Source organism: Panthera pardus, unplaced genomic scaffold (genome assembly GCF_024362965.1).
Source record: "Panthera pardus isolate Hobbes unplaced genomic scaffold, ASM2436296v1 HiC_scaffold_3, whole genome shotgun sequence".
In the NCBI taxonomy this organism is placed as follows: domain Eukaryota; kingdom Metazoa; phylum Chordata; class Mammalia; order Carnivora; family Felidae; genus Panthera; species Panthera pardus.
In genome coordinates this window covers 16570802-16597784 of record NW_026526876.1, presented here as the reverse complement: position 1 = coordinate 16597784, position 26983 = coordinate 16570802, and the positions used below count along the sequence as shown (strand labels likewise).

Below are 26983 nucleotides of genomic sequence, written 5' to 3'. Positions count from 1 at the left end.
TTGAGCAGCCAGAGCCCAGCAGCAGTGGCCTGGGGGAATCTTGTCATCAGCCCAAAAGCTCCGTCAACCTGCTGGCCCCTGGAAGAGCAATTTCTTTCTTTCTTTCTTTTTTTTTTTTTTTGCATTTATTTTATTTTTGAGGGACAGAGACAGAGGGCGAGCGGGGGAGGGGCAGAGAGACAGAATGTGAAGCAGGCTCCAGGCTCCGAGCTGTCAGCACAGAGCCCGATGTGGGGCTTGAACCCACGAACCGTGAGATCATGACCTGAGCTGCAGTCAGACACTCAGCCGCCTGAGCCACCCAGGTGCCCCTGAAAGCAGTTTCTAAGTGCTCAGTTGGCCTCTTTTGGCAATTATAGATCGCTTTTTTTTTTTTTTTTTTAAGCAAAATCCCCGTGCCAAGCGTGGTTCCTAAGCACCGTACGGGACCTGTCATTTGCTCCAGCAGCCCCACGAGGCGAGGAACCCGGCTGGGCAAGGGTCACAGAGCAGGCGCAAGGCTACAGCTCAGAAGGGTCAGGATCCGGGCCCGTCCGACACCCCAGCCCTTGCGCAGGCCCGATCCCCCGGGGCTCCGGCGCGGGGAGGAACGTGGTGAGATGCGCTGACCGGAGGATGTTGAGGCCGCACGCCGTCGGAAACAGCGCGACGGGAGGCGGGTGTCCAGGAGGAGAGTGGGCTCACGTGGGAGCCGGGCCGGCAGGAGTCAGCGCTGCGGTCCCGGGGCAGAATTTCTTCAGAAAACCTGTGTTTTGCTCTTAAGGTCTTTCAACTGATTGGGTAAGGCCCACACACATTATTGGGGATAATCTCCCTGAAGTCGGCCTGGCTGTACGTGCTAAACACACCCGCGAAACGCCCTAACGGCAGCGCCCGAGTGAGTTAGTGCTCGAGTGAGTGAGGGACACACACAGCCGTCACACCCGGTAGTTCTACAGAAACCTGGGCAGGCCTTTGACTTGTCAGAGCAGTTTGGCCTGACCTCACGGGGGCCACGAGGCAGCTCAAACTGGGAGTGGTCTGTCTGTGCCCGTCCAGAGGCAGGTGTCAGGAAGGGGCGTGTCGCAGAGTCCTTGGCCAGCCTCCCTCCATCCGGACGCCCATCCAACTTCACCCCGATGTGCTCGTGCCCACGATGAGCACCAGCCATCTGCAGGGATCCCTGAGCCCCGTGTTGGGACTGGCCACGGCAAGCCAGGAATCGAGCTGTCGGGGGCATCGAGGGGCGCCGCCCCCCCCCCCCCCCACACACACACACACAGAGTGCCAGGTGAGCCTCCGGGGCCACATCAGCAGGTGGACCTGTCCCCGCACATCTGCGAATCAGTCACACGCGCCCCCACCCCCCGTGAGACCGTCCTCGGAGAGGGGACGGTTCGGGTGGGCGTGGGCCCGGCTGGGGGCACTGCTGGTGGTGGTGTCTCCGCCGTGGGTTTGATTGGCGCTCCCACTGCCTCGCCCGGGCCCGAGCTGTGCTCTTCTGGATTCCCCTGTGGGATGAGGAGTCGTGGGGCCATCTCCCCGGCTGCCACAGACCTGGGACACGGGGGCCTGTGACGGCCTCTCCCCACCTTCCCTTACTCTCGGCTTCATGGCATCCCCACAGGATCGCCAGGCCGTCCCGGCCTGCGTGCTGGCTGCCCCTCTGCCTGGCAGGCTCCTGTCCCCGTGGCCCGCTGCTAACTGGGACGCCGTCCCCCAGCCTCCCTAACTTTGCTCTCCACACCCCCGGCCCTGTAACCGCGGGATACCGCCGCTGACAGCTCTGTCACCCTGGACACCCCCCACACTTGCTCCTTGCCTGCCTGGCTGCCCGCACAGGTGCCAGCCACCTGGCACAGGCTGGCCAGGGGCACCTGTCAAGCCGTGGGTTGGTCCACCTGCCATCTGAGGCTCTGCAGCAGAGGGCGCCCTGTGCTTAGCGCCAGACCCTCGCACCCCTGCGGAGGGAGGGAAGAGCAGCCTCCAGCCAGAAAGAGGAAATAAAGGGGCCCTAGGTTCCCACGCCCTCCGCCTGGACGTCATCCGCAGGCGAGGGGAGGGGACACAGCACAGTGGTGCTTGGGCGCCCAGCTGGCTCGGCTCTGAGCACAGACTCCCAAGAGAGGCCCATTCTGCAAAATATTTTTACCACAATAAATAGAGTCCCGAACAGGATCTAGTCCACTGGGGGGGCTCCAGCCCCACTCGCCCACCCTCCAGCTCCAGCCTCGATGGGCTGCAGAGTCCCGTCACCCTCCCCGTGGCCCAGTGGGGTTGTCCGGTGCGTGCACCGTCTCAGGTTGGCTGGCGTCTCTGCCTGCGGGGCCGTGGAATCGGAGGGGTGACGGGCACGGGCCGTACTTGTGAGCGGATGCAGGGCTGTCCTAGCGGGCGTCCGGATCCTCCTCGAGCCTCTTGGCCTCCTGGGTTCTACCACCCCTGCCAGAAGGGGGAGTCAGCAAGGGGCCCCTCTGTCCTGGGGGCAGCAGCGGGTCACCCACCCAGGAGGCTGAGGAGTCGTCCCGCCAGCCCGGCTGAAGCCAGACACCCAGCAGCCCTTATCAGGGGCTGCACTCAGACCCCCCCCCCCCCCCCCGCCCCGGCCAAGGGTAAAGAAGCTTCTGGAGAGCCTGAAAGGGGGCTGGACAGACCTCCAGTGTGTCTGTAGGCTGGGCGGGGCTGTCAGATGGCTCAGTCTACAGGTTCCTGCTGCCCAGGGATGAGCCCCGGGGCCTGGATTGCCCTCCTCAGCCTGCCCAACCTGGCCCGGGCGGGCGGGGAGTCCGTCCCCAGGTGTCTGTCCGGGCAGCAGGAGACGGGTGGGCTTGCCCCCACGTAAGAGAGGAGCAAGGACAAAGGAGGCTACAGCAAGCTGCAGCCACCCTGCCTGGAGCGTGCACCCCCCGGGAACTGAGGGGCCAGCTCTCGGGCACCCCAACTTAGAAAGAAAAGGGCGTGGCAGGGAGGACAGGAGGGGAAGGGCCTCAGAGCCCAGCTCAACCCCACCCCTGCACACGCTTCTCCTCTGCCCGCCTTTGCCCACCAGACTTCACCACGCCTGAGCAGGGAAGGTGGGAAGGAGAGCAGCCGGGGAGGCCAGCACCCCTGCCCTCCTCACTCCCTGCTCTGCGCCAAGTGCCCGACCCCGCCATGGCCCCTCACCTGCTCCTCTCCTTCTTCTCGTAGACAGAGTGAAGCTTGTTGATCAAGAAGATTTTGTCTTCCCCCTCCTAGAAAGGCCAGAACACAGAGTGAGGGAACAGTTTTCCATCCGTCTGTTCAGAACGGTCCTTAGGGAGCTCACAAGGACTGTTGGACAGGACAAGCACAAAAGGTTTAAGGGGGAAAGAGGCACCAAACAAGGATGGAAAAACCAAGAGCCAGGCAATGGGCATACATAGAGATCTAAGCTTCCTAGCGCCAAGGTGAAAAGGGAAATGTGATCGGGGGCCCAGTGAAGGCCACAGAGTCAGCCTGACCCAATCTAAAACTGGTCCTGCCACTTACTAACTCTGCACTGGGCAAATTACCTCCTCTCTGACCTCAGAGTCACCGTCTGTAAAAGGGAGATAAGAATGTCTGCCTCATAGGGCTTGTGTCCCTTTCTACTGTTGTTCTGACCAATTACCACAAACTTAGCAGCTGAAGACAACACAAATTCATCCTTCGGTTCTGGAGATCGGAAGTCCAAAATGGGCCTCACTGGGCCTAGGATCGAGGGTGTCGGCCAAACCGGTTCCTTCCTGAGACTCTGGGGGGCATCCTGGCTTGCTTTCTCCAGCTTCCGCAACCCGCCCACAGCCCTGGGCTCGGGGCCCTTTCCGTCCCAACTGGTGGATCTGGAGGGCTGTGCGCTCAGTCAGCCACCCAGTTTCCCAGGCCCCGGGAAAAGCCACCGGGGGAGCTAGCTGAGCTCAGACCTGCAGCCCCCAAGGCCGCAGACCTGGGGCGGGGCCTGCCTTGGGCAGACGCGGGTCTGCAGCAAGGGCCCGCCCGGAGACCCGTCCTTCCGCTGGCCGAGAACTAGCAGGTGGAGCCGTGCGGCCACCACCCCCACCCCCAGCACGCGCCTGGACGAGGCGCGGCCCCCAGCCCCACGTGGATGCCGCGCCACAGGCACAGCTGGCCCCGAAGTGGCCCGAGCATTGGGTGCACGAGTGAAAAACCCCAGAAGGAAAACAGCCCTGGGAGGGCGGCGTCTGCGCGGGGACCCGCTGTCGCCGGCCGGTCCCGCCGAGCGCCCAGCCCGGACCCCGGGCAAGACACCTTCCCCAGCTGGGAAGATGCCACCCAAGCGACCCAGATGCCACAGCCACGTGCTTTTTATAACATGACAGGAGGTCCTGTAACCCAGCGGGGAAAGAGCCACGCTCGGGGCAGGAGGGACGGTCCGCAGGGCAGGGCCGGGCGGCCTCTCCGCGTGGGCTTGGGCGGCAGGGGGCGGGTGGATCCCGAGGGGTCCCAGGAGGGAGCCGCGCCCCGGGCTTCCGGGCCCACCCTGCCTCTCAACACTTTCCCGACAAACTGCAACGTGCTTCGTAAAAATGTTTTAAATCCCGACCCGCTTTCAACCTCACTCCCCTGGCTTGTGAAACGGAGGCACGGAACGGGGTCCGGGTCCTGACATGAGTCCCCTAGGAAGTCCAGCAGCTGTTTCCATGTCTCAGAGATCCTCACAGAGACTCCCCGCCCCGCAGGGCCGCACACCCTGTCCCCGGGGGTCTCTGCCACCCGCCCGCCTCCCTCCTCACCTCCCTCCTCACCTCTGCTGAGTACAAGCCACACACAGCCTCCCTCCTCACCTCCCTCCTCACCTCTGCTTAGTACAAGCCACACACAGTCCCCGGTGGTGTCACGTGTTGGGCAAATAGACCCTTTCAGCAGCCCGGGTGGGTGGGGGGTGGGGCTCAGCGAGCAGGTGGCCCGCAGGGCAGGGGGTGGGAGGGGCACTCACATTGCTGATCTGCTCCCGGAGGAGGCAGATGACCTCCCGCTGGCCCTTCACCACCTGGATGTTGAGGTAGATCACAGCCCTGCAGGAAATGGGGGAGGCGGTTGGGGTCGGGGTGGGGGGGGGGGACGGACAGGATGGGGCCTCCCCCCCCCCCCGCGGGCCGGTCCTTCCCCCGGAAGCCCCGCGCACCCGCACTCACAGCAGCAGGGCCGACACCAGGTAGACGGGGAAGGTATTTTCCACCAGGTATCGGTGGACCCAGGGCAGCCAGGAGACCCTGGGGCCCGCCTTCTCCAGGCGCCGCACCCACACCTTGCCCGCCTCGTACATGGTGTCCAGGGTCCGGAAGGGGCCGCAGGTGCTGGAGGGCTTCACCCTGGGGGAGGACGGCGGCCGGCGCGTCACCCCACACCGCAGCGCCTCCCGAATCCGGGGCCCACCCCGCGCCCCGCCCCCAGGCGGCAAGCGCCCACTCACTGCCACACGGCGTAGCAGAGGAAGACGGCGGCTCCCAGGAAGGACGGGAAGCAGAGCAGCGAGATGAAGACGGTGCTCATGTGGGAGGCCAGCCAGGGCCTGCGGGGCGCCTGGCAGTTGGCCATCAGGCTCGTCTGGGGGCAAAGGGACAAAGGCTGCGGTCTGCCACTGCCCTGCCCTGCCGCCTCGCCCCCCCTCCCCCAGGCCGGGCAGGGGGCCTCCCGCGGGGGAGGGGCCCTGAGCCCAGACCCCAGGACGGGACGGGCTCCCCTCCCCCCCGAAGCAGACCCTCCGCGTGTGAGCGTGCGGGGGTGGGGGAGAGCCGGCCAGGCCAGCCTCCTGCTTTACAGGGGGGGAGACCGAGGCACGGGAGGGGGGGCTCGTCCACCGTCCCTCGTGTGCGGGAGAGTCCATAGAAACAACCACCCGGCTGACTGAAGGTCTCTGCTGGGGCGGGCACCGTGCCCCGTGCTTCATGAACGTCGCCTCCAGCAGGGCACTGTCCCCATCGCCCAGACGAGGCAACGGAGGGCCAGAGAGAACCTGGTTCCCAACCCCAACCGGCTTCCCTCGGCCCAGGTCGAGGCCTCCGCTCAGAGCAGCTCCCAGGGCCAGGCCCTGAGGCCCGGCGCACCCGAGCACCCAGCAACGCCCAGGGACCAGACAGGATGCCACCCAGCCTGTGAAAGGCAGTGAGGCAGTGGGGTGGGGGTGGGGGTGGGGTGCAGTCGGCTGTTCCCCGGGGACCATGGGACTGACCCCAGAGGGAGCCCGGGGATGCCGGCCTCAGACCACTCGGGCCGAGGGGAGGGTTCCAAAGCCGGGGCTCCGGGTCCAGCAGCCCGGTGACCCGCCCTGGCTGCACACTCTCCCGAGGCCCTGCCACCCTCCTGGGGGCCCAGCGGGCACCTTTACCTTCTTGATGTAGAAGAGAAACACCAGCTTGATGATCTGGACGGCAGGGAGGAGGGGAGCAAAGAGGACCCCCAGCCTGGGGAGACAGGGGCGGGGGGCTGCAGTCCAGAGGCTGGGGTCACGACCCCTGTGCCGCACCCCAGGGCTACCGCGGCCCGGCCCGGGGTCAGACCTCCCGGCCGCACCCCAAGGCCGGGCCGGGCCGGGCTCAGGAGCCTGGGAGGGGGAGGGGTCGGGGCCCGCGTCAGTCCAGAGTCCCACGGCGGGGCCCTGCTAGGGTCCCGAGCGGGGAAGGGGGCTCCGCCTTGGCCGGGCAGTGGCAGGCCAGCGGAAGATGCTCACCAGGTCAGGGTCTGCCCGTAAATCAGCTCCAGAACGTTCCCGGCAATGTCGAACTCCGGCTTCTCCTTCCTCTTAAGCTTCCTCTCGGAGATGAGCCTGGGGCAGAGGAGCCCCTGAGGGTCACTTAGGAGGCCCAGGCCCAGAGACCGGTCCCCGCAGGCAGGCACCCCGACCGGTGACCCTCCCCTCGGGCCGAGCCGCCCGCCCCGCCCGCCCCCCTCAGGCGCCCAGCTGACGTCAGGGCACACGGCAGGCCGAGGCCCCCAGCCTGAGGGGCTCCAGGCTGCAGCTGACTTCCTCCCAGTCTTTTTTCTGTTTTGTTTTGTTGTTTTTTTTTTAAGGAAACTCCACACCCAACGTGGGGCTTGAACCCACGACCCCAAGATGATGAGTCGCACGTTCCACTGACCCAGCCCTCCCAGCGCACCATCCCCCCTCCCCCCACCCCTCAGTCTCTGTTCAACGTCCAGGCTTCACACGCTTCACTGACTGTCAAACATCCCTGTTTTTAATTACTATCAAATGCATATGTTCCCGGAAAAAAACCACAAACAGAAGAAAATAAAAACACTTCCAGGCGTTAGCACCTGCAGCACCCTGAAAACGTCCCTCTCCTTCCTTCCTTCCCTTTTTTCCCCTTTGCACAAGACTGAGATCATACATCATTTTGAAAACTCTTCCCCCACCCCCGATCTAAAAGAAAACGGGGGGGGGGTATATCCTGTCTTGTGCTTTTCTCGGTTTGATGATGTCCAGAAGAGGCGTCGTGGGTGCGGATCGAGGGCCCCGATCCGGGAGGCAAGGCCCGGCTTCCAGGCGATCCCTGTCTGCCCTGCCAGCGGGGGGGGGTGGGGGGGGGGGGGGGGCAGGTGCCCAGGAGGCAGGTGCCCAGGAGGCAGGTGCAGGGACCGGGGCCTCACCTCCACACCAGCTCCCCGAAAAGCGTGTCCAGCAGTATAAAGATGAAATCCAGCACCATTAGCCGGTACAGCTCCTGGCCCACAAAGTTCTCCCAGCACTGAAACAGACCGGGCCTCAGCCCCCTGTGCCCCTGGTGCCCCCGCCACCCTGCCCGCCCCGGCAGCCCAGCTGGGGGCCCTCCCATCGGCCGCAGACCAGGCCAGAGGCGCCACAGGGCGGGCGCCCCCCAGCCCTCGCAGCAGGGCCACCCCCACCCCCCCCCCGCGACGGGCCCGCGGCCTCACGCCTCCCCAGCGCCACCCAGGTCCCCCCTCACCTGGTCCCTCAGGGCGCCCACCCTGCGGCCCAGCCAGTGGTAGCAAAGAATCCCCAGGATGACCATCTTGAGGATGAGGTTCCTGGACAGGACGGGGAGGCGGGGGCGGTGCTGAGACGGGGTGCCCCGGGGGGGGGGGGGGAGACAGGGGTCGTGCCCCAGGAAGCTCCGCCCGCCCCGCCTGCACACGCACCTGCAGACGGCCACGTACACCTGCAGCACTGGGGAGTCGTGTCGCTCCAGGGCCGCCAGGCCGCGGTACAGGTAGGGGGCCCCCAGGTTGAGGAGGCAGACCACCACCGGCAGGGCCAGCAGCGCCCCCCCCCTGCTCAGCAGACACGGGGCTCTGCGGGAGGGGAGGAGGGGGCGGCCGTCTGGGCAGGTGCAGGTGCACCGGCGGAAGGAGGGGCCCAACCGCCCCGCAGCACCTCCCTCCCTCCCTCCCCCGGAATACGCCCACCCCAGTCCTCAAGTTCAACCCACACGGGAAGGGGGTGGGGACACAGGTGCCGGAAAAAAAAAAAAAAAAGAAAGAAAAGAAGAAACTAAAAGATCAGAAGGCGGGGGGAGAAGGCGCAGGGGCCCAGTCACGGGGGACCCATCCCTAACGAAGCAGGGGTCTGACCCCCTGCCCGGAGCTCCCGGGGCTGCCCGCACCTGGATCATGAACTCGGAGAAGGCGTAGACGGCCACGGTGCAGCCCAGCGTGGTCGCCAGGCACAGCAGCCACACGAGGCCCAGCACCGCCACCTGCCTCAGCCGCCCGCACACGCTCCGGGGACCCTGCCGCAGCTGCCCCTCGGCCAGCAGCTCCTGCGGGCGGCAGCCAGCCCGTCACGAACCCCGTGACAGACGCGCGGAGACAGGCAGACGCGTGGGCGACACTCGCGGGGACAAAGAGGGACCCGAGCCCCCCTGCCACCTGCCCTGGGGGTGGGGGGGGGGGGTGGCCCCTGGCTGACCGGGGGCCCTGAGGTGTGAAGGCCGCCGGGCCACCCACGGGAGCTCCCTGAGGGGCGAGGGCCCATCAGCCCGGTCAGAGCTGGGGGATCCCCGGACACGAACCCCGGGAAGGCGGAGAAGCCACAAGGCCCAGCTGGGCTACTGGCCTCGGACAGGGGACCAAACCTCGGCTCTCAGTTTGCTCACTGACAGCACAGGAAGCGAACAGTCCCTGCTTGCCCCGGGCCACGGGGGCGAGGCAGGGCTTCGTGCCGGCTGGAGCCCCGGGGCTTCTTCCCACTGGGGGACCAGAGAACACGGGCACTCCTGGCCAAGGGCTCCAAGGGCAGCCTCGAGGACAGGCCGACAGCAACGACCCACCCTGAGCACGCCTGCCCACCAAAACCCGCTGTGAGCGGCGCGTCCCAGCTACGTGGGCTCCTGCACGTTCGAGGACCGGGGACACTAGCCCCGGCCAGCAGACAGCCCGAGAGAGAGGCGTGTACGGGAGGAAAATCCAGGATGGTTCCCGGGGCCACCCCGTGTCCGGAACCCACTGTGAGCAGGGCCCAGACCCGCCCCCTGCCCGCCGCACGCAGGAGACACAGGCCAGGACTGGCGTTGCGGGGCCACAGGGACACAGGGTCGGGGCAGCAGCCCCGGGGGCCCCCGAGCAGCTCACCTTCAGATGGGTTCGGATGTTGTCGTGCTGGAGGCGGGAGGCCCGTCTCTGAGTCACCTTGTGGTCCCAGGAGCAGAACACGGTGATGGCATGAACCCCCGAGGTGCTGCCCACCCGGTAGCTCTCCCCAAAAGAGTGTGACATGCTGGGAGGAGCAGAGCCAGGCAGAGAGGTGACGGGGGGCACAGAGGGCGGGAGAAGGCAGTCAGGACACTCCCTGCAGCCGAAACCCACCACCCACTCAGAGGAGCCCTCCCAGCGCTACGTCGGCCTCCCGCCACCCACCCCCCTCTCCTCCAGCCCTGCGCTCCGGGCATCCCACTGCAGACCGCTGGCCGCCCTCGGTCAAGCCTGTCATCAGGCCTGTCTCATACGGTACCGGCCAGCCATACGTGGCTAGACGAGGGCTGTGGCTCCAGGAGCCACTGATGTGGCCGGCTGCAGAATATGCCCGGCTGACCCCAGGGCCTTTGCACTGCCTGTGCCGAGAACCTGTGCCTCTGCTTCTCCCCTGCCTGCTCGTGTTTAACCTCCCTGTCTGACACGCCCCTCGGAAGCCAGTCTGACTCGTTCTCCGACGCTCCATAACAGTCAGCAAATGCCTCTAAGACTCTGGATTTTCCCAGCCGCCTCACTGGTCTGTCTGCTCCCCTAGACAGCAAGTTCCTCAAGGGCTCATTCACCTTCCTGCCCCGAGCTGAGCACAGCGAGTATTTGTGGGGTAGACGAAGTGTTGAGTGGGTGGGTAGAAGGAGGGAAGGAGGGAAGGGAGGGAGGGAGAGAGAGAGAGAGAGAGGGAGGGAGGGAGGGAGGGAGGAGGGAGGGAGGCAGGAGGGAGGGAGAGAGGGAGGGAGGAAGGAAGGAAGGAAGGAAGGAAGGAAGGAAGGAAGGAAGAAGGAAGGAGGGAGGGAGGGAGGAAGGAAGGAAGGAAGGAAGGAAGGAAGGAAAGAGGGAAAGAAGGAGGGAGGAAGGAAGGGAGGGAAGGAGGGAGGGAGGGAGGGAGGGAAGGAGGGAGGGAGGGAGGGAGGGAAGGAAGGAAGGAAGGAAGGAAGGAAGGAAGGAAGGAAGGAGGAAGGAAGAAAGGAAGGAGGGAGGGAGGAAGAAAGGAAGGAGGGAGGGAGGAAGGAAGGAAGGAGGGAGGGAAGGAGGGAGGGAGGAGGGAAGGAGGGAGGAAGGAAGGAAGGAGGGAGGAAGGAAGGAGGGAGGGAAGGAGGGAGGGAGGGAGGGAGGGAGGAAGGAGGGAGGGAGGCAGGAGGGAGGGAGAGAGGGAGGGAGGGAGGAAGGAAGGAAGGAAGGAAGGAAGGAAGGAAGGAAGGAAGAAGGAAGGAGGGAGGGAGGGAGGGAGGAAGGAGGGAGGGAGGGAGGGAAGGAAAGAAGGATGGATGGATGGACAGACAGATGGACGGATGGAAGGAAGGATCCCCGAATGAACGGACGGGCGGCCGACGAGTTGTGCTCAGAGCAGGTCATCGGGTGCGGGGCCCTCACCTGTACACCAGGGTGACGCAGGTGATAAAGAAGGCTCCGCCCACAGTGAAGAGGTAGGCCAGGGGCATGTTGTAGGGCAGGCCGTCGGTCTCGCGGCCACACTGACCGCCACCCGGGGCGGGCACGCACGGCTGGTTCAGCGTGCTGTTGCTATAGTAGCCGTAGTACATGACGGTGTGGCTGAAACGGCCCTGCAGGCAGGAGGCCCCGCCGCGTCAGGGACGTTCCCGCGCCCGACCGGCCGCGGGCTTCGCGAGGCAGAGGAGGGCACGCGTGGGGGCGGGGCGAGGAGAAAGGCAGAGCGGGGGGAAGGGGCCACGGCCGGGGTGGGGGGAGAGCAGGGAGGTGGGCCAAGGGCCACAGCCCCACCGGGGCTCCGCGGCCCCCCCTGGAGTCGGGCCGCCCACCCCCCCCTCCCCCCCAGCCACGGACGCCCCGACGGAGCCCTCACCCCGCCCGTGAGCAGCTCCAGGCCCGTGAAGGCGGGGACAGGGCCCGGGGAGGCTGGTGGCGGGAAGGCGGCCTGCACGCCCACGACAAAGGCCAGCACGGGCAGCAGCAGGAGGGCGTTGAAGGCCAGCAGGGTCTTGAGGAAGAGGAAGTAGGAGAGCACACTGGAGCCGAACTGGCCTCCGATCCGCTTCAGGGCGTAGCGCCAGGGCTTCAGGCCGTGCAGGACCCGCCAGCAGCCAGAGCCCCAGGCCGTGCAGGGCCTGTGGGCACCAAGGCGAGAAGGGAAGCAGGGTCGGCCCCCAGCTCCCGGGTTGGGCGGAGGGAGGTGGGGAGAGCAGGCCTGCAGGCATGGTCGGGGGGCGGGGGAGACCCCACCAAGAGGACAGCAGGGGACGAAAGCCCCCCCCCCCACCCGGCTGCCCTGGGCCCATCCCAGACCGGAGGCTCCTACCAGGACGCAGGTGTCTCGGAGCCAACCACAGCAGGGGAAGAGCCCACGCCGGCCCCGCTGCTCCCTGTGCTTCCCCGTCAGGGTCCGGCTCTCCTCTCTGGGCGCGGAGGCAACATCACGGTTGGACCAAGGATGGACCCAGCTCCCTCCCCGCCTGCTGCAAGCTTGGGGGGGGGCGGGGGGCCTTCTCACCGACCACCCAGCCCGGCCAGGGAAGCGGGGGCGGGGGCCGCCCGGGCCCGATGGGCACTGACCGCAGGCTGCGTTTCTCAGCCAGGCCCAAGGGCATTCCCTTCAGCATGTGGCCCCGCTGGGCCACCGTCAGGCTCTGCAGCTCCTTCACCAGCAGGGACCGCTTCTCTGCAGGAGGACGGAGGACGGACTCGGGTCGGCTCCCGCCGTACCCCTCCCTCCCGCACCTGTGGCCGTGACCCCGGACAAGCCTGTCCGCCCCCGCGGCCCCACCCCAACACACACCTCTGCCCACCCGGCCCAGGAGGCCGGCTCCCCTCTGCTCGTGCCGCCCAAGCCAGGCCCTGCCAGGCCCGCCTGTGTTCCCACACCAGCCGTCTTCACTCTCCCCCACCTCGGCCAACGGGCCCCTCCTCCTCGACCCTGACTCTCCTCCTGAGCCCCCACAAGCACCTTGCTCTGACCCCCGTTGCGCCTGAGCCCCCACCCCCCCGTCCCCGCCCTGGTCAGCAGCGATGAGATCCAACCCCATCCCTGACCACTGCCCACGATACCAGACGAGAGGTGACACTCGGAAAGCTGACAGACACCCGGCCCGGTTTGCAAAGCGAAGCTGGAAAGTTCACCCTGACCCTGGAGCCCGCGCCTCCCTGCGCTGTCAGTCCCCTGCCGCAGGGCCTCGAGCAAACTGGGGAGGAGACGGGCGGGGCCCCAACACAGTGCCTGAGCTCTGGGCACCTGAACGCCAGAGGATACCAGGTTGAAGGCCAACCCGTGACACTGGCCCTGCTACAACCACCGTCCCTTGCCCTCTAGCCCCTCCACACCGGCCTCCCACCTCAGGGCCTTTGCACATGCCCCTCTGCTCTAGTGTCACTTCTTCCAGGAAGCCTCCCTGAATCCCCCTCCCGCAGCGTGCCTTTCCTCCTTCGCCCTTATCTGTGCTTTAATCATCTGCTTTTCCATTGAGTTGGTTCAATCTGTTTCGCTGCCGGTGAGCCAGACCGGGTCAGGGACTTTCCCACACTTGACCCAGCCCCAGGTTCATCGCACCCCAAAGCTGAGACCGGCATATGCAATGGGTGCTCAGCGTGGGAGCGTGTGGGCCAGGCGTTTCCGACCGCCACCCGCCCCGGGCCCAACCCTTCTCGGCCCGAAGGCCCGGCTTCTCGGCCGCCCCCGTCCCCCCATGGCAAGGCCTCACGAGGCCTGGCAGCCTTCGGGCAGCCCCGCGGCAGGAGGGGAGCCGGCCTGGGCTCCCACCCACCGAGGCGCGGGGCCCACTCACTCACCCTCCTCCTCGAGGGCCGCGGGGTCCAGCTCCAGGTCATAGAGGCGGAGGCTGGGCCGGGCCGAGCGCCCCACGCCCCCCGAGCTGGGGCCGGCTGACCCTGCGCCGAAGCCGCACCGTGCGGTTGTAGTACTGGGAGATGATGGCCCCGCGGCTGCGGCCTGCAGGGGGGCGGCAGGTCAGGGGGCCGCGCCGCTGTGCCTCCCCGCCCCTCACCTCTCCCGGGACCCAGGCACCGCCGGCTGGCTTCCCAAGAGCCCATCTTTTAGCCTCTTTTTATCCGTGCGGTCGTTTCTGCGACCCAGCGAGGCCGCACGGGGGCTCCGGGCGGTGGCCGGGAGGGGGCGGGGCGGGTACTCACGGCGCCACCCGCAGCCCCGGCCGCCCAGGGTCCCACTCACCGATGGTGCGACTAGGCATGCTGGCCAGGATGCGGAGCGTGGCCGTGCTGTGGGCAGCAGCATCCTCGGGCCCCAGGGGGGCCTGGCGGCCACTGCCTGTACACAGAAAAGACTCGTCCGGAGGTCCCGGCCGGCCAGCGGCCTCCGCCACCCGGTCCCCACCTCGGGCCCGCACGCAGCCGGGAGGGGTGTCCTGAGAGGCCGGGAAGGCTCAGCGCCCGGCCCACAGCAGCAGCCGGGCGCCTGGGCCAGGACGGCTCACCCGAGGTCCCCGGGGCTCCGGCCCCCAGCCCCCTCTGCTGTAGCTCCAGTCCCTCCTCAGCCACGCACTGGCTCTGCTCCCGGATGAGCTGGTGGAAGGAGTCATGGACTTCACTCTCGTCGTACGGGCTGGGCTCCCGGCTGCGGGGGCAAGAAGGGGGCAGGCGTCCAGGACTCAGCTGCCCCGGTCCCGCCCCAGCGGCCGCCCCTTCCCCGGGCCCTGGTCCAGATGGCCTCTCCCTGGCAGGGAGTTTGGGGACGTCCCTGCCCTCCAGCCCGCCGCCCAGCCCCCACCCCCGCCAGGCCCAGACCACTTACTCATGGTCCTCCGGGATCTCAGGGACATTGAGGACAAAGGGCAGCGGCTGGGCCATGTCTAGGGCCCACACCCAGCCAGTCTGCAGCCCTAGGGCAGCTCAGAGCCTGGGTGCAGCCCCTGAAGCCTCCCGCTGCCCATCTGATGAGACAGAATATTGCACCAAGGTCAGCCTTCCATGCCCGGTGCCCGGCCGAACCACCCACTCCCTGGGGACCGCGGGAGGTGGCACTCACAGCCTGGGCCGCCCGAGCCCCTGCCCGCCCCCCATCCACAGCCCAATACGTGGTCAGGCTAGTGACCCCGAATAAAACTCATGCCAGAAGGGGGCGAGGGGGATCCCGTTCCACTGCCTGAGGGAGAGAGGAAGGAAGGGAGGGGGGTCTGGGCAGTCCCCGTCGGTTTCCTCTATGGCGCCAGTCCCGGGAAAGGGAAGGGTGGGTGTCTGTGCACACCGCTGGCCTTCCCGAGGGCTCTGCCCCGGGCACACCCCCACTCTCTTGGTGAAAAGGGTCAGGGCGACTCGGAGCCCTCCTTCCTGGGCCTGCCCATAACCCCAGAGCACTTCCTCTCCCAGGAAACCCCTCCCACAGCTAGCCCCCACCCCCCACCAACATTGCTCTCCCCACTGGGCCGGGCTGGGGCGCTGCAAGGTCACCAGACCTACTCCCCTACATTCATCACCCCAGGGGCCGGCCAGGGCAGCTGCCTGGGAGAAGGGGGGCTGGGCGTTAAACAGGCTGCCTTTGTCCAGCCTGTGTCCAGGCAGAGGGCTCTGCGGTCGGCTGGGGCCAACTGGAACCAGCGTGACCTTGTGTGGGCTCTTCACTCTGTGCCCTGCGTCTGCTTGGTGCCTGGTCCTCCCTACACTCACCCCCAGGGAACGCGGCGCTTAGAAAAGTTGGCTCAACTCAAGGGGACTTCTTTGGGCGAGGCCAGGGTGCCCAGACAGTGTCCTCACTTAGGGGCCTCAAGGACTTCCGTTTCTCAGCCCAGCCCCCCCCCCCCCCCACACACACACAGTCCAAGCCCCTTCCCCTCCCTCCAGCAGGAGCTCAGCTGGGAACCAGCAGAGCTGGAGGTGGGGCCAACCATGTGCCCCCCAATCCTGTCCCTAGAGCTAGAATCCCCTCCTCCACAGACAGACCCCTTGCAGGCTCAGACCCACAGGCCTCGCCCACACACCCCTTCTCCCCGGGAGGAGGGGAAGTTGGGGGGAGGGGGTTGGGGAGGGAGTGGGAGGTGCTCAGAGGCCTGGAACCCGGAGGCCTGCCTGGGGTAGAGGCTCACCTGGGCTCCCCGTCACTGCCTAGGACTTCTGCCAGCGACACCCAGCGCCCGGGCACTCCGCCCCAGGCCCGGGCAGGTCCGGCAGAGTTTCCGGGGCACCCCATTCCTGAGCCCTGAGCCAGGTGAGGAGGGGCAGGGGTGGGGCCGGTTTCCAGGAGCCCCACCCCAGCCGGCCGCGAGTCCCCTGGGAGCAGCAGCAGCCCAGCCTGGAGCCCAGGGACAGCAGCAACTCCGGGAACCCCTCGACGCGCCACCCCCCCCCCCCCCCCGCCCCGCCAGTCTCCCAGCTCCCGCTCCCCCCTCCCCCGCCGCCTGGGGCCAGTGATACCTGCCTGCGCGACCCGGCGCCCTCCCCGCCCCTCCGCTCCCAGTCGCGGGCACCAACACTGCCCTCTCCCCCGGTGCGGCCCGCGGGTGGGGGGGGGGCTGGGGGACGGGGGGGGGGGGGGAAGCAACCGGCGTGGAACCCCCTGCCCGGTGACCCCGGCGGCCCCAAGGGACTGGGAGCGGGTCCGCGGCGGGGGGAAAGCAGCCGGGCGGGGAGGACCCGGACGCCGCCCCCAAGCCCCGGACCTGCCCCCGGGTCCCCGCCGCTCACCTGGGACGCGCGGGGTGGGGGAGGAGGGGCCCTGCGCGCGCGCCGCTCACCTGTCCCCTGAAAGCGCCGCCGGGAGCTGCTGTCGGGGCTCCGCCAACGGGGGGAGGGGGGGGGCACCGCGGGGTCAGGGGGAGGGAGTGACCGCGGGCCCGGGGGGACGACCCGGGGCCGTCGCAGGACCCGCGGGGCCCGAGGGAGCTGCGCCGCCCAGCCCGGCCCACGTGGTGGCGGGCCTCCGGCGTCACGTGACCCGGCCCGCCCGCCGGCGCGCCCCGCGCCCTGCGGCGACCGTGCCCTCGCCCGGCCACCTTCCAACCCCGCCCCCGCCCCGCCGCCGGGCCTGAGCAGGGTGCGGGCGGCCGAGCGCCCAGGTCTACTCCGAACTCAGCCTAGGTCCACAGCGTCAGTGGGACTCAGTTTCCCCGAGTTTCGAACAATCGGGGCAGTAATTCCCAGCCGCCCCTTTCCCCCCCGGGCAGTTATCCAACCAGCACGATGCTGCAAAGCCCCACCGAGGCAGCGCCTTTCGACACCAGATTGGGTAACCTTGCCCTCCAGCGCGACCTCCTGCTGACAAACGACTTTCCGAAGCTGGCGTGTGGGGAACCCGGGTTGTCACCCCCCTCTGGTCTGGGCGTGGTTTCTGCCTCGTTTGTCAGCCCACAGTTCTGGGTCACTTCCTGTGTGCTAGGTGGGGAGGAGGGGGTGAGACCCAGGGAAGACGGCCAGGCCACTGTGACTGTCCCCGTCGCTCTTCCCCATAAGCCAGGGAGGTGGGCACCCATGTGCCTTCTTCACAGATGAGGAAACTGAGGCTCAGGGGTTCATCAGTCCCCCCTCCCCCCCATACCATCTGCCAGGGCGCAAGTCTAGTCCACCCCAGAGCCCCACTGAGAAACCTGACTTTGAGAAAGCCTGGCAGGTCAGAGGGCAGGCTCCCAAGGATTGGAGGGAGGATGGGCGGGATTTGGAGAGTGGTGGGGGGACATTCCTGGTCCGGAGAAGCCTTGAGAGGCCGGGAGGGTGGGAGGCAGAAAGGAAGGAGAGGGGAGGGGGGAGAACGGGTGGGCCAAGCCAGGATTCCCGGATGAAAAGTTGCAGTGCAACAGGCAAAGGGGCCCGCAGGCCTGAAGTTGGACAGAGAGGGAGGGGCCAGGGTTGGGGCTTTTTTGCAGCTGTCAGTGTGGACCTCTGGTGGATTACTGCCGGCGGGCTCTTGGCACAAGGCAGGTGGCCATGAAGACCCAGGCCTGCCCAGGCCCCTTCCTCTCCTCCCACTACTACCCACCCCCCACGCACACCCACGCTCCAGCCCCATGTTACTTGCATGACCCTGGCCCAACTTGGAAGTCACCTCTTCAGGGAAGCCTTCCTGGATTGAACCCCTGTTGGAGCACTTGTCACTTCCTGTTGACATGATCTTTTGCCGGTCTGTCACCCCTGCCCCCGCCCTCTGAGCCCACTGCGCCCTGGGAGCCAGCACCCAGCTTGGAGCCTGGCATAGCAGAGGGGCTCAGAAATTGAAGGCGTCTAGGCAGGGGTGCAGAAAAGCCACCAGAGCTCAGCTATGAGATGGACTGGGCCCTAAGGGAGGTGGAGAGGGAGCAAGGAGGAAGGGCATGACCCCAGGGGATCCCAGGAGAGAGAAATGGCCGAGAAGGCTCTTAGACGATTTGCTCGCAGAAGATTCAGCCGCCCCAAAGGTGCCAATTCCTGAGCCTTCACTATAGGCCAGGCTCTAGGTCCCTGCCTTGTCCTCATTGCCGGGAACGCCAAGGGCTTCTGGAAACTGAGCAGCCCTAAGTGATGGGGCCCACCCGTTAGGCCACTATCGCGCTCTCCCGAGAGGACAAACTGGGACCCGCAGATAAGAAGCCACCCGCCCCGCGGGACTGGGCTTGGGCTCTCCCCCCCACCTCCCCGGGTGTAAAGGGAGCGGGTCCGGGCGAGCACCCAGGAGCGCCCTCGCTTCGGGGCAGGAGGCGAGGAAGGCGGCAACCGCAGGAGTCGCGGGGAGGGGAGGGCGCGACCCCCACCCAGGGCGCAGCCGAGCCGCCCACCCGGAGGCTGCCCCGCTACGCCTCCCACCTGCTTGCCCGCCCCCCCCCTCCCCGCGCCCCGCAGGAAGTGGCGGCCCCAGCGAAAGCAGAGGAAACTGCCGAGGTGGGGGCGAGGAGTGGAGGGGGGAGGAGACGGGGGAGAGCTGGGGTTCCTGTCATGTGACCCCTCTCCCCTCGGCTCCCTCACAGTCCCGCCTGGCTTGGCGGGACCCGGTCGAAGGAGGGGGCTCCTCCGGGGAGGTGGTCCCTTGTCCCCAGGTGAGCTGGGCCCACACTGGGGGGAAGGAGGCAGAGCGTGAGGGGCTGAAAGAGAAAACCGAGGTCGAGGGCTGCTGAAGGGGTGGGGGTCAGAGCCTGCTTATTAGGGTCCGGTTCCCAAGTCTGAGACCATAGCCACGCCCCCTCGTCTGGGGTCCCTGGGGGCACCCGCAGACTGAGTCCCAGCACATCCCAATCGGTGCTGCCACAGGATGCCGGATCCTTGGACCTGTCAGGGTTGGGGGCCCATTCCCGATGGGAGAATTAGCGCCCCGAGAACAGGAATGGTCTTGCCAAAGGGTGACCCCACGGGCAGCAGGTGGAACTGGGGTACAGCAGGCCCTGGGCCCCCTCGCACTTATCTGTGGCCACACCTGGCTTTGTCTGTGTCTGTGACAGTCCCATCTTTCTGTGCCCTTTGGACCTTTCTCCCCCATGGCCAGACAGGGAAACGGAGGCCTCTGGCTGCGTGTCGCTTTGAGATGTGGATGGGGACTGAGTCCAGACCTGCTGAGTCCAGACCGGCTGAGTGCTTTCTCTTCATCTCTGGCGATGCCAGGGCCACGACCCTGAAGCCCGCCCGACAGGCAGCCCCCAGCCCTTCTGGGAGGAGGGGCGGGGCGGCCCGGCGCCCCCAGCCGCGACCCCACCGCGGAGATGCTGCGGAGGCCGGCAGCGCGGTCCGGCCAGGACCCCGGGGAGCCAGCGCCTGAGCCAGGGGTGGAGGAGCTGGGGGAGCAAGAGATTGGGCGGCTGTGGTCCTCCCAGGCACAAGTCCGGGGGCTGCCGTATGCCATGGTGGACAAGCGCTTCATCCGGTGGGTACACGCGGACCCACACGGCTGGAGATCAGACGGTGGGGGAGGGGGAGCCCCGAGAGGAAGCACCTGTTGAACGGGGGAGGGTACGAGTCGCCGGCAGTGGGAAAACTCCTCTGCCCCGTGGCCCTGCTCTGCCTGGCCCGGTGGGCACAGCGGGTGACTCAAGGGCGCCCCCATCGCCACCCCGTCCCAGGCAGCTGCGGGAGCCCCGGGGGGTGAAGACCTCTCGCTGGCAGCGATGGCGGCGCAGGGGGCAGACAGCGGGCCGGCGCCTGGGGGAGGCAGCGCGGAGGCTGGTCCGGGGCTTCGGCCTCTGGGAAGACGCCCTCTACGAGATCGGGGGTAGGACCCGCGCCCTCACCCCCACCTCCCCTCTCTGGAGTCTCCGTGTCCAGTCTAGAAGCCCAAGGAGGGCACCAGCCCGCTTGCCGTGACCCCCTCCCTCCCCCCTCACCGACCCCCCCCCCCCCAACAACAACCATCGCCCCCCATCCCATCATCCCCATCAGTTCCGCCCCAAGCGGGGCGCAAAACTTGATAGATGGCAGCACCCCCTGGTGGCCATCAGAGGTACTGCTAGGGCAGCCTCCTCCAGGGCCCTAAACCGAGGTCCCCGCGAGGCTGGCCACCCACAGCCCTCGGATTCTCAGGGGGGCCCCTGGCTCGGTGCGGCCCTGAAGGACCCCCTCCTCTCCTCATAGGCCTCTTTGGCACCGGAATCCAGTCCTACTTCACCTTCCTTCGCTTCCTGCTGCTGCTCAACTTGCTGACCCTGCTCCTGACCGCAGGCTTCGTGCTGCTGCCCCTGGTCTGGCTCCGCCCCCCTGACACAGGCCCCTCCCTTAACTTCAGTGAGTGCCCTACCCGCCGAGGGAATAGTGTCCTGGAGCCCACAGGCACCCCCGGGGACGCTGAGGGGCTGGTCCGGGGCTCAGGGTGTTGGGACAGCCCTACCCTCTGTGTCCCGGTCCCAGGCATCCTCCTGCTTGAGTCCAGCCCTGGGACCCTCCCTGCCGGGCCGTGTTCATGACATACCTCCCGACATATCCTCAGGGCCCTGCTCGGGCCTCCCCAGGACTGGGGGCTATGGAGTAGATATGCCTTGGGGACCCTTCCCTATTGGTTTCCTCTCCCTCCCGACAGCCCTCCAGTGCCCTGGTGGCCTCCAGCCCCAGACTGGTGTTCCCAGATTCCACAATCAACTTTGGAATGTTTTAACCGGCAGGGTGAGTGGATTCTGCCTTCACTATGGGCCAGGGGGACTGGGGGACCTGGAGAACTGGCCCCAGGGGACCGCAGTCTAAGAGGACCCCAGTCCCTCCAAAGGCATTTTGGCTTCTAGGGAAATGGTTCTACACAAACAGGCTGGCGGGGACAGTGACGGGGTCAGAGAGAGGCTGAGGCCAGTATACACAGCCCAGGCCCCTGGACACTTGCCCATGGCCCTCAGAGCCCAGCTGGGGGAACGTCCAGGCCTGTGGACTAAGCACCACCCCACCGTCACCCCTGCGTGCCACTGAGGGGTTACCGTATAGACTCCCATGTGCCAATGTCTCTTCCTCGAAGCTGTGTGGCCTTGGGCAAGTTGCCTAACTGCTCTGAGACTGTAACATAGGGAGGCTCTCACTCCCTACCTGATGAGGGTACTGTGAGTGTTAAAGAGCCAAGACCTGGAAAACACTTAGCACACACCTGCACGACCCGACCCGGTCCTTGTCACCCGCATCCCCAGGCCTTCAACACCACCTACCTCTTCTATGGCGCATACCGGGCAGGCCCGGAGAGCAGCTCGGCCTATAGCATCCGCCTGGCCTACCTCCTGAGCCCACTGGCCTGCCTGTTCCTCTGCTTCTGTGGGACTCTGCGGCGGTGAGAGCGGAGCCCCGGCCTCTACCTCCTTCCGGGGGGGGGGGGGGGTCTTCCCTGATCGCCCCTCCCCTGGCGTGGCACCCCCAAGTTAGCAGGAGGGCCCCGGCCCCTGTTCCCTAAGGCTCATCTATGGCTCCAGGGCCTGAACTCCGTGTCCCCAGCTGCAGAGCTCAGGGGCAGGGGACACCGCCCCTGTCTCCCCACCCACAACAATAGCTGAGGCCACAGGCTGACCCCAGGACTGTCAGGGGCTTCCCACCCCAGACCTGAGCCAGGGCAGAGGCCCCTCCCCCATGAGCCCTGGCCTCCGGCCCCCTCCAGGATGGTAAAGGAGCTGCCACAGAGGCTGTTTCTGGGCCAAGACTACAGGTCACCTGTCAGTGTCAAAGTCTTCTCCTCCTGGGACTTCTGTATCCGGGGACAGGAAGCAGCCACCATCAAGAAGCACGAGATCAGCAACGAGTTCAAGGTGTGTGCAAGCGTGTGGTGCGTGTACGACTGGGTATGTGAGTGGCCGAGGTTTGGAAGCGTGTGTCGGGGGTGTGTGCACACGCGCACGTGCGTAGGGCGTTCCAGCTGGAGGTGGGGCTGTGCCGCTGTTTGGACGTGAGCAGACGGTGCGAGGTGGGGCGGTCGAGATAAGACCCGCCACCAGCCCTCAGCCTGCCCCCGCCCCAGGGTCGCCCCAACCTTGCCTGGATGCTGGCGGCCTGTCTCCCGACCAACAGGGACCTGGGCCTGCGCTGTTTGAGGGCACCCGCCCCTTCCACGCACGCAGCACCCAGCCCCCACCTGTCTGTGTCCCCGCCCCCATGACAGGTGGAGCTGGAGGAAGGGCGTCGATTCCTGCTGATGCAGCAGCAGACCCGGACCCAGAGGGCCTGCCACCTGCTCACCTACCTGTGGGTCAATGTCCTCATCGGGCTCCTGGTGGTCGGGGCCATCAGCGCCATCTTCTGGGCCACCAAGTACTCACAGGACAACAAAGAGGTGCCTGGCAACTGACGTGCATGCATTTAATCCCGGCCAGAATTTGGCAGGGAGACGGGGCGGTCCCACTTTGCAGATGAGCAAGCTGAGGCTCAGAGAGGTTGAAAACAATCCGCCTGAGGTCACGACCAGGCCAGGGCGCCTCTCCCCGCGATATCCTCCAGCCGCGAATAGCCCGCGGGCTTCCAGACGCCAGGCCCACACCAGTTACACCTGAGGGGGTTGTAGGGCCCGAGGGAGCCGCTGGGGACCCCCCCAGCCCGTGCGCACCCCCTTACCTGCTTTTCCCCACAGGAGTCTCTGTTCGTGCTGCTACAGTACCTGCCCCCGGGGGTCATCGCCCTGGTCAACTTTGTGGGTCCCCTGCTCTTTGTTTTCCTCATCCAGCTGGAGAACTACCCTCCCAACACTGAGGTCAACCTCACCCTTATCTGGTGAGTGCCACCCTTGGGGGTGACAGGGGGGACAGCGTGTGGAGGGGAAGGAACGGAGGGCCCGGGGGCACTTGAGGACGCCGCGTCCTGCTGCCCGTGTTGGTTACCGCCTGGCACCAGTGGTCCCGAGCAAGGGAAGGTATGCAGAAGCTTCCAGAAACGTGATCTCAAGAGCCCCCGTCTAAAGCTTTCCAGTCCCTTCCTTCCAAAGTAAGCCAGCTGCCTGGACCAAGCACCAGCCATTCGGAGGGGCCAGTGACAAAACAGCCAGGAGGGGTTGGGAACCAGCCTCTCGCCCGGGAAAACCAGGAAGGTGGGAGGCGCACAGCACCCACATGCCCGAGGGTTTCCACCCCTCACCTTGACAACCTTCACCTGTGAAGTCGGGACCATCCTCATTCCCATTTGACAGATGAGGAAACTGAGGCTCGCACGGGTCAAGTGCCTCAGCCAAAGGCAAGCTCACCATGTCTGTTGGGTGCAGGTTCAAATGCAAGCCCCCCCCCCTCGACCCTCATGCTCCGTCTCCCCGCTCAGGACGAGGATCTCGCCTTGGACCCCAAGCCCCTCCTTGAGCCCCCGCAGAGCTCCAGCTCAGCATTTCCGTCTCCCCCTCCACCCCCCTGCTTGGCTCTGCTGGCTTTCTCTCCTGCTTCCCCTGTGCAGAAGCTGTCTGGAGCCCATTCAGCTTTCCTCCAAGGCTGACTGTGGCTTGAAACTTTATTTTTGGAATAGGTAATACCACACGCACGTGGAAAAAAAAAAAAAAAACAACTTCAAAATGCTGAGAAAAAGCAAAGATAAAAAATAAGCCCCCACCCGCCCTGCCTCCCAGCCTCCCTCAACAGAACCACTGTTCCCAGCCAAACTCGTGTCACATGTCAGCTGAGAGTCCACACTTAGCTCTAATGCGCATGAGACGGTTTGGGGTTAAAAGCCATCCTGCCTGTGTGATCCAGTCATGCAACATTCAGGAGGGCCCGTGGGCATGTTTGTGCTACATGAGACCGTGTAAGCGCGCTAGGGTAGAAACAGAGCTCTCGCCTGCTGCGAGAATATTAAATTCTAAACCAAGTGTGGCAGCGGGGGAGGGGGAGGGCAGCTGGGCTACACAGCGTTTCCCACGCTGATTTAAAAACAGAACCCTTGCCTCATGAATCATCTGGAGGCCACGATTCTGGGGAACACACCTTGGGCAACGTTGCCACCGGACAGGGTAGGCTGGAAGTCGGCCGGGCTCTGGAATCAGAGGGCGCCGGACCCCGGAGAGACATGATCTCCAACGGAGCTCAACCGCACACGTAACCTGGGTGGCTTGTGCCCAGGTACCCGAGCCCCTTCCCCTGACACGGTCCCCACCCCCCCACCCCCAGGTGCGTGGTGCTGAAGCTGGCCAGCCTGGGAATGTTCTCCTTCTCTCTGGGCCAGACTGTGCTGTGCCTTGGCAGAAACAAGACCAGCTGTGAGTCCTTCGGCTACAACGCCTGTGATTACCAGGTGGCTGGTGGCTCCATCCAGGCCTGTCCCTCCTGTCCTCGTCCCTCTCCAGTCTCACCTTTGGGAGAGAGAGCGCTGCACTCCTCCAGGGGGCACTGTTCACAGCACGCTGGGCAGGGCGGCAGCCCTAGCTGGAGGGGCAGGGGGGGCAGAGGGGGGTCCCTGCTCAGCTCTTCCCCTGGAGGCCCCCGTTCTAACTTAGCAATCCTATCGGGCTCCAGGCAGGGCTCCTGCCTCCAACACAGAGGCCCCCAGTGGGTGGGCGAGGGGCGGCCGGGGACCCTGGGTGACACGTGCCCCTCTGCTCCAGTGCTGGGAGAACGCGGTCGGGGAAGAGCTGTACAAGCTGAGCATCTTCAACTTCCTCCTCACGGTGGCCTTTGCCTTCTTTGTCAGCCTGCCTAGGAGGTGAGCCCCGGGGACACCATGGGGAGACCCGGGGGCGGCGGGGGTGACCCGGGCGTGTCTGGGGGATGGCCGGTGGCCACAGCCAAGGGTGAGCAGTTCTTCCCACCACACACTCGGCGAGACTGAGTGTGTGACGGTCAGCGGTCACGACTGTTGTGGGTATCTGGACGCTCCCCTCCCCCAGGCTGCTGGTGGAGCGGTTCTCAGGCTCTTTCTGGGTCTGGCTGGACCGGGAAGAGTTCCTGGTGCCCAAGAATGTCCTGGACATTGTGGCCGGCCAGACGATCACCTGGATGGGCCTCTTCTACTGTCCCCTGCTGCCTCTGCTCAACAGCGTCTTCATCTTCCTCACCTTCTACATCAAGAAGGTGAGGGCTCGTGGGCTGGGAGGGGGCCGGAGGGGCACTGCGTGGGCGCCCGAGCCAGCGGCAGCGGAGCCCGGCTCCCGTCCCGCTTCCGCGCAGCCCCCCAGTGGCACTGCCCTGGGCCTCGGGCTCCCCGGGCTCACAGCCTCCCCACCTGCTGCCGCCTCCCCCAGTACACCCTGATGAGGAACTCCAAGGCCTCTCCCCGAAGATTCCGCGCCTCCAGCTCCACCTTCTTCTTCCAGCTGGTGCTCATCCTGGGCCTGCTCCTGGCCGTCGTGCCTCTGGGCTATGTGGTCAGCAGGTGAGGGCAGCAGAGGTGCCCGAGGCTGGGGGGCAGGCAGCCCCTCCTCGCCCGGGGCCCTGACGCCAGCCCCACCCTGGCTGTCTCTCCCCAGCATCCACTCCTCCTGGGACTGCGGCCTCTTCGCCAACTACGCGGCCCCCTGGCAGGTGGTCCCAGAGCTGATGGCCCTCCGGCTCCCGCCCTCTGGCCAGCGCGTCCTCCGCTACCTGGGCTCCCACGCTTTCAGCTTCCCCGTCCTCATCCTGCTCAGGTGCCTCTCAGGGCAGCAGGGGCCAAGAGGGGGCACACCTGGGAGGGCGTCCGCCCTTCGATGAGCACCCCCAGACAGTCTCATGGGATCTGGGAGCAAGACAAGGAGAGGCGGGGAGGCAGGGTCCCAGAGGACAGAGCTTGGGCCCAAAGGCAGGTAGCCCTGGGCAGCCCCCTCGAGCAGGTACCTTGTGTGACCCACGGGGACACACGATCCCTCCTGCAGGCACACTAAAAACCTGCAGTTGAGGTATTCTTGCGGCCCTTTAGAGGAGAGAGAGAGGCTGCCAGGGGGAGGAAGGACAGGAGAGAGAAAGGTGTCTGCAGACAGAAGAACCCGGGGAGGCGTTAAGACACTGGGGTGGGGAGAGAGGAAGTGGGGGAGGCACCTGCCCTCCAGGGATAGCTGACCTTGGATTCCTGTCTGTCCAAAGCCTTGTCCTGACCGTCTGCGTCTCCCAGTCCCAGGCCAATTCGAGGGCCATCCAGCGGATCCGGAAGCAACTGGTGTGGGTGAGTGTCCGCTGGGCTGGGGAGGGGTCACACCTCGCCCCGGAGCGTGGCCTCAGGCCGGGAGCCAGATGACAGGCCTATGGCCTTAGGCTTGGGAACGCGGGGTTGAGAATGTGGCTCTGGGTTGAGGGAGGGGCGGGGCCCTGGTGGGGGCGTGGCTTCTTTCTGGAGGCGGTACTGTTGGGGCGTGGTCTCTGGCTTCACGGAGGCGTGGGGCGTGGCCTCTGGGTGGGGCGAGGCTTAGGCGGGGTGGGGCAGGGGCGGGGCAGGGGCGGGGCAGGGGACCCGGCGCGGCGGATTTCGTAGGTGCAGCTGCGGGGCGGGCTACTCGTCCCGGCCGGCTCCGGGGTGAAGGCGCCGCTCGTAACCGGCCGCTCGCTCTCCCCCAACCCCCGCAGCAAGTCCAGGAAAAGTGGCACCTGGTGGAGGACCTGTCGCGGCTGCTGCCGGAACCGGGCTCGAGCGACTCTGTGGGGCCCGAGGCCCTTCACTCCCGAGCTTCGCGCCCGCGATCCTTCTGCCCTGGATTCCCGTGCCCCGGCTCCCCGGGCCCCAGGACCCCCAGGCCCGGACCTTGCCTCGAGGATCCCGCTGGGCTCTTCGGTGACCCGGGCCCCCGCGCGTAGATTCCGCCTTCCCAGCGGCTCAGAGCTGTAGCATCGACCCCTGCCTCGGGCCCGGGGCTCGACCCACCTCCCCCACCAGAGTCCCCCTGGCCCCAAGCTCCTGCCCCCTCCCCGTGCCGGACACCACCGCCCCTCTCAGTGGGCCCTCCAGCAGGACGCAGGAGAGCCCCCGGGCAGCAGGAAGAAAATATGGTGACTTGTATTTCTATTTTTAGCCCGGTCCTGTAAAGTTTCTATTTTTGTTGGATGGTTTATAACGTACATAATAGCATAGTAACCCACGAATGCGATATATAAATACACACCCACCGGAA

At 66.3% G+C, this 26983-nt stretch overlaps 2 protein-coding genes across 2 annotated transcripts; one reads left to right on the top strand and one right to left on the bottom strand.

The window, feature by feature from the left end:
* Positions 1-1245: 1245 nt before the first annotated feature.
* Positions 1246-16656, bottom strand: TMC6 (transmembrane channel like 6). Its single transcript, XM_053892588.1, is given in 24 exon segments — positions 1246-2421; positions 3145-3212; positions 4937-5015; positions 5136-5312; positions 5414-5547; positions 6329-6404; positions 6671-6766; positions 7591-7688; positions 7908-7989; positions 8101-8231; positions 8233-8253; positions 8565-8720; positions 9532-9676; positions 11020-11210; positions 11471-11695; positions 11697-11732; positions 11924-12020; positions 12178-12283; positions 13408-13486; positions 13488-13567; positions 13808-13903; positions 14070-14209; positions 14387-14525; positions 16273-16656. Coding segments are annotated over 23 exon segments (2424 nt in total). The 5' UTR covers positions 14443-14525; positions 16273-16656; the 3' UTR covers positions 1246-2366.
* Positions 15615-26983, top strand: TMC8 (transmembrane channel like 8). Its single transcript, XM_053892589.1, is given in 17 exon segments — positions 15615-15796; positions 19038-19408; positions 19605-19753; positions 20113-20262; positions 20555-20637; positions 21144-21280; positions 21602-21749; positions 22100-22270; positions 22565-22704; positions 24078-24201; positions 24512-24609; positions 24794-24977; positions 25148-25278; positions 25373-25531; positions 25965-26043; positions 26442-26654; positions 26656-26983. Coding segments are annotated over 16 exon segments (2172 nt in total). The 5' UTR covers positions 15615-15796; positions 19038-19247; the 3' UTR covers positions 26701-26983.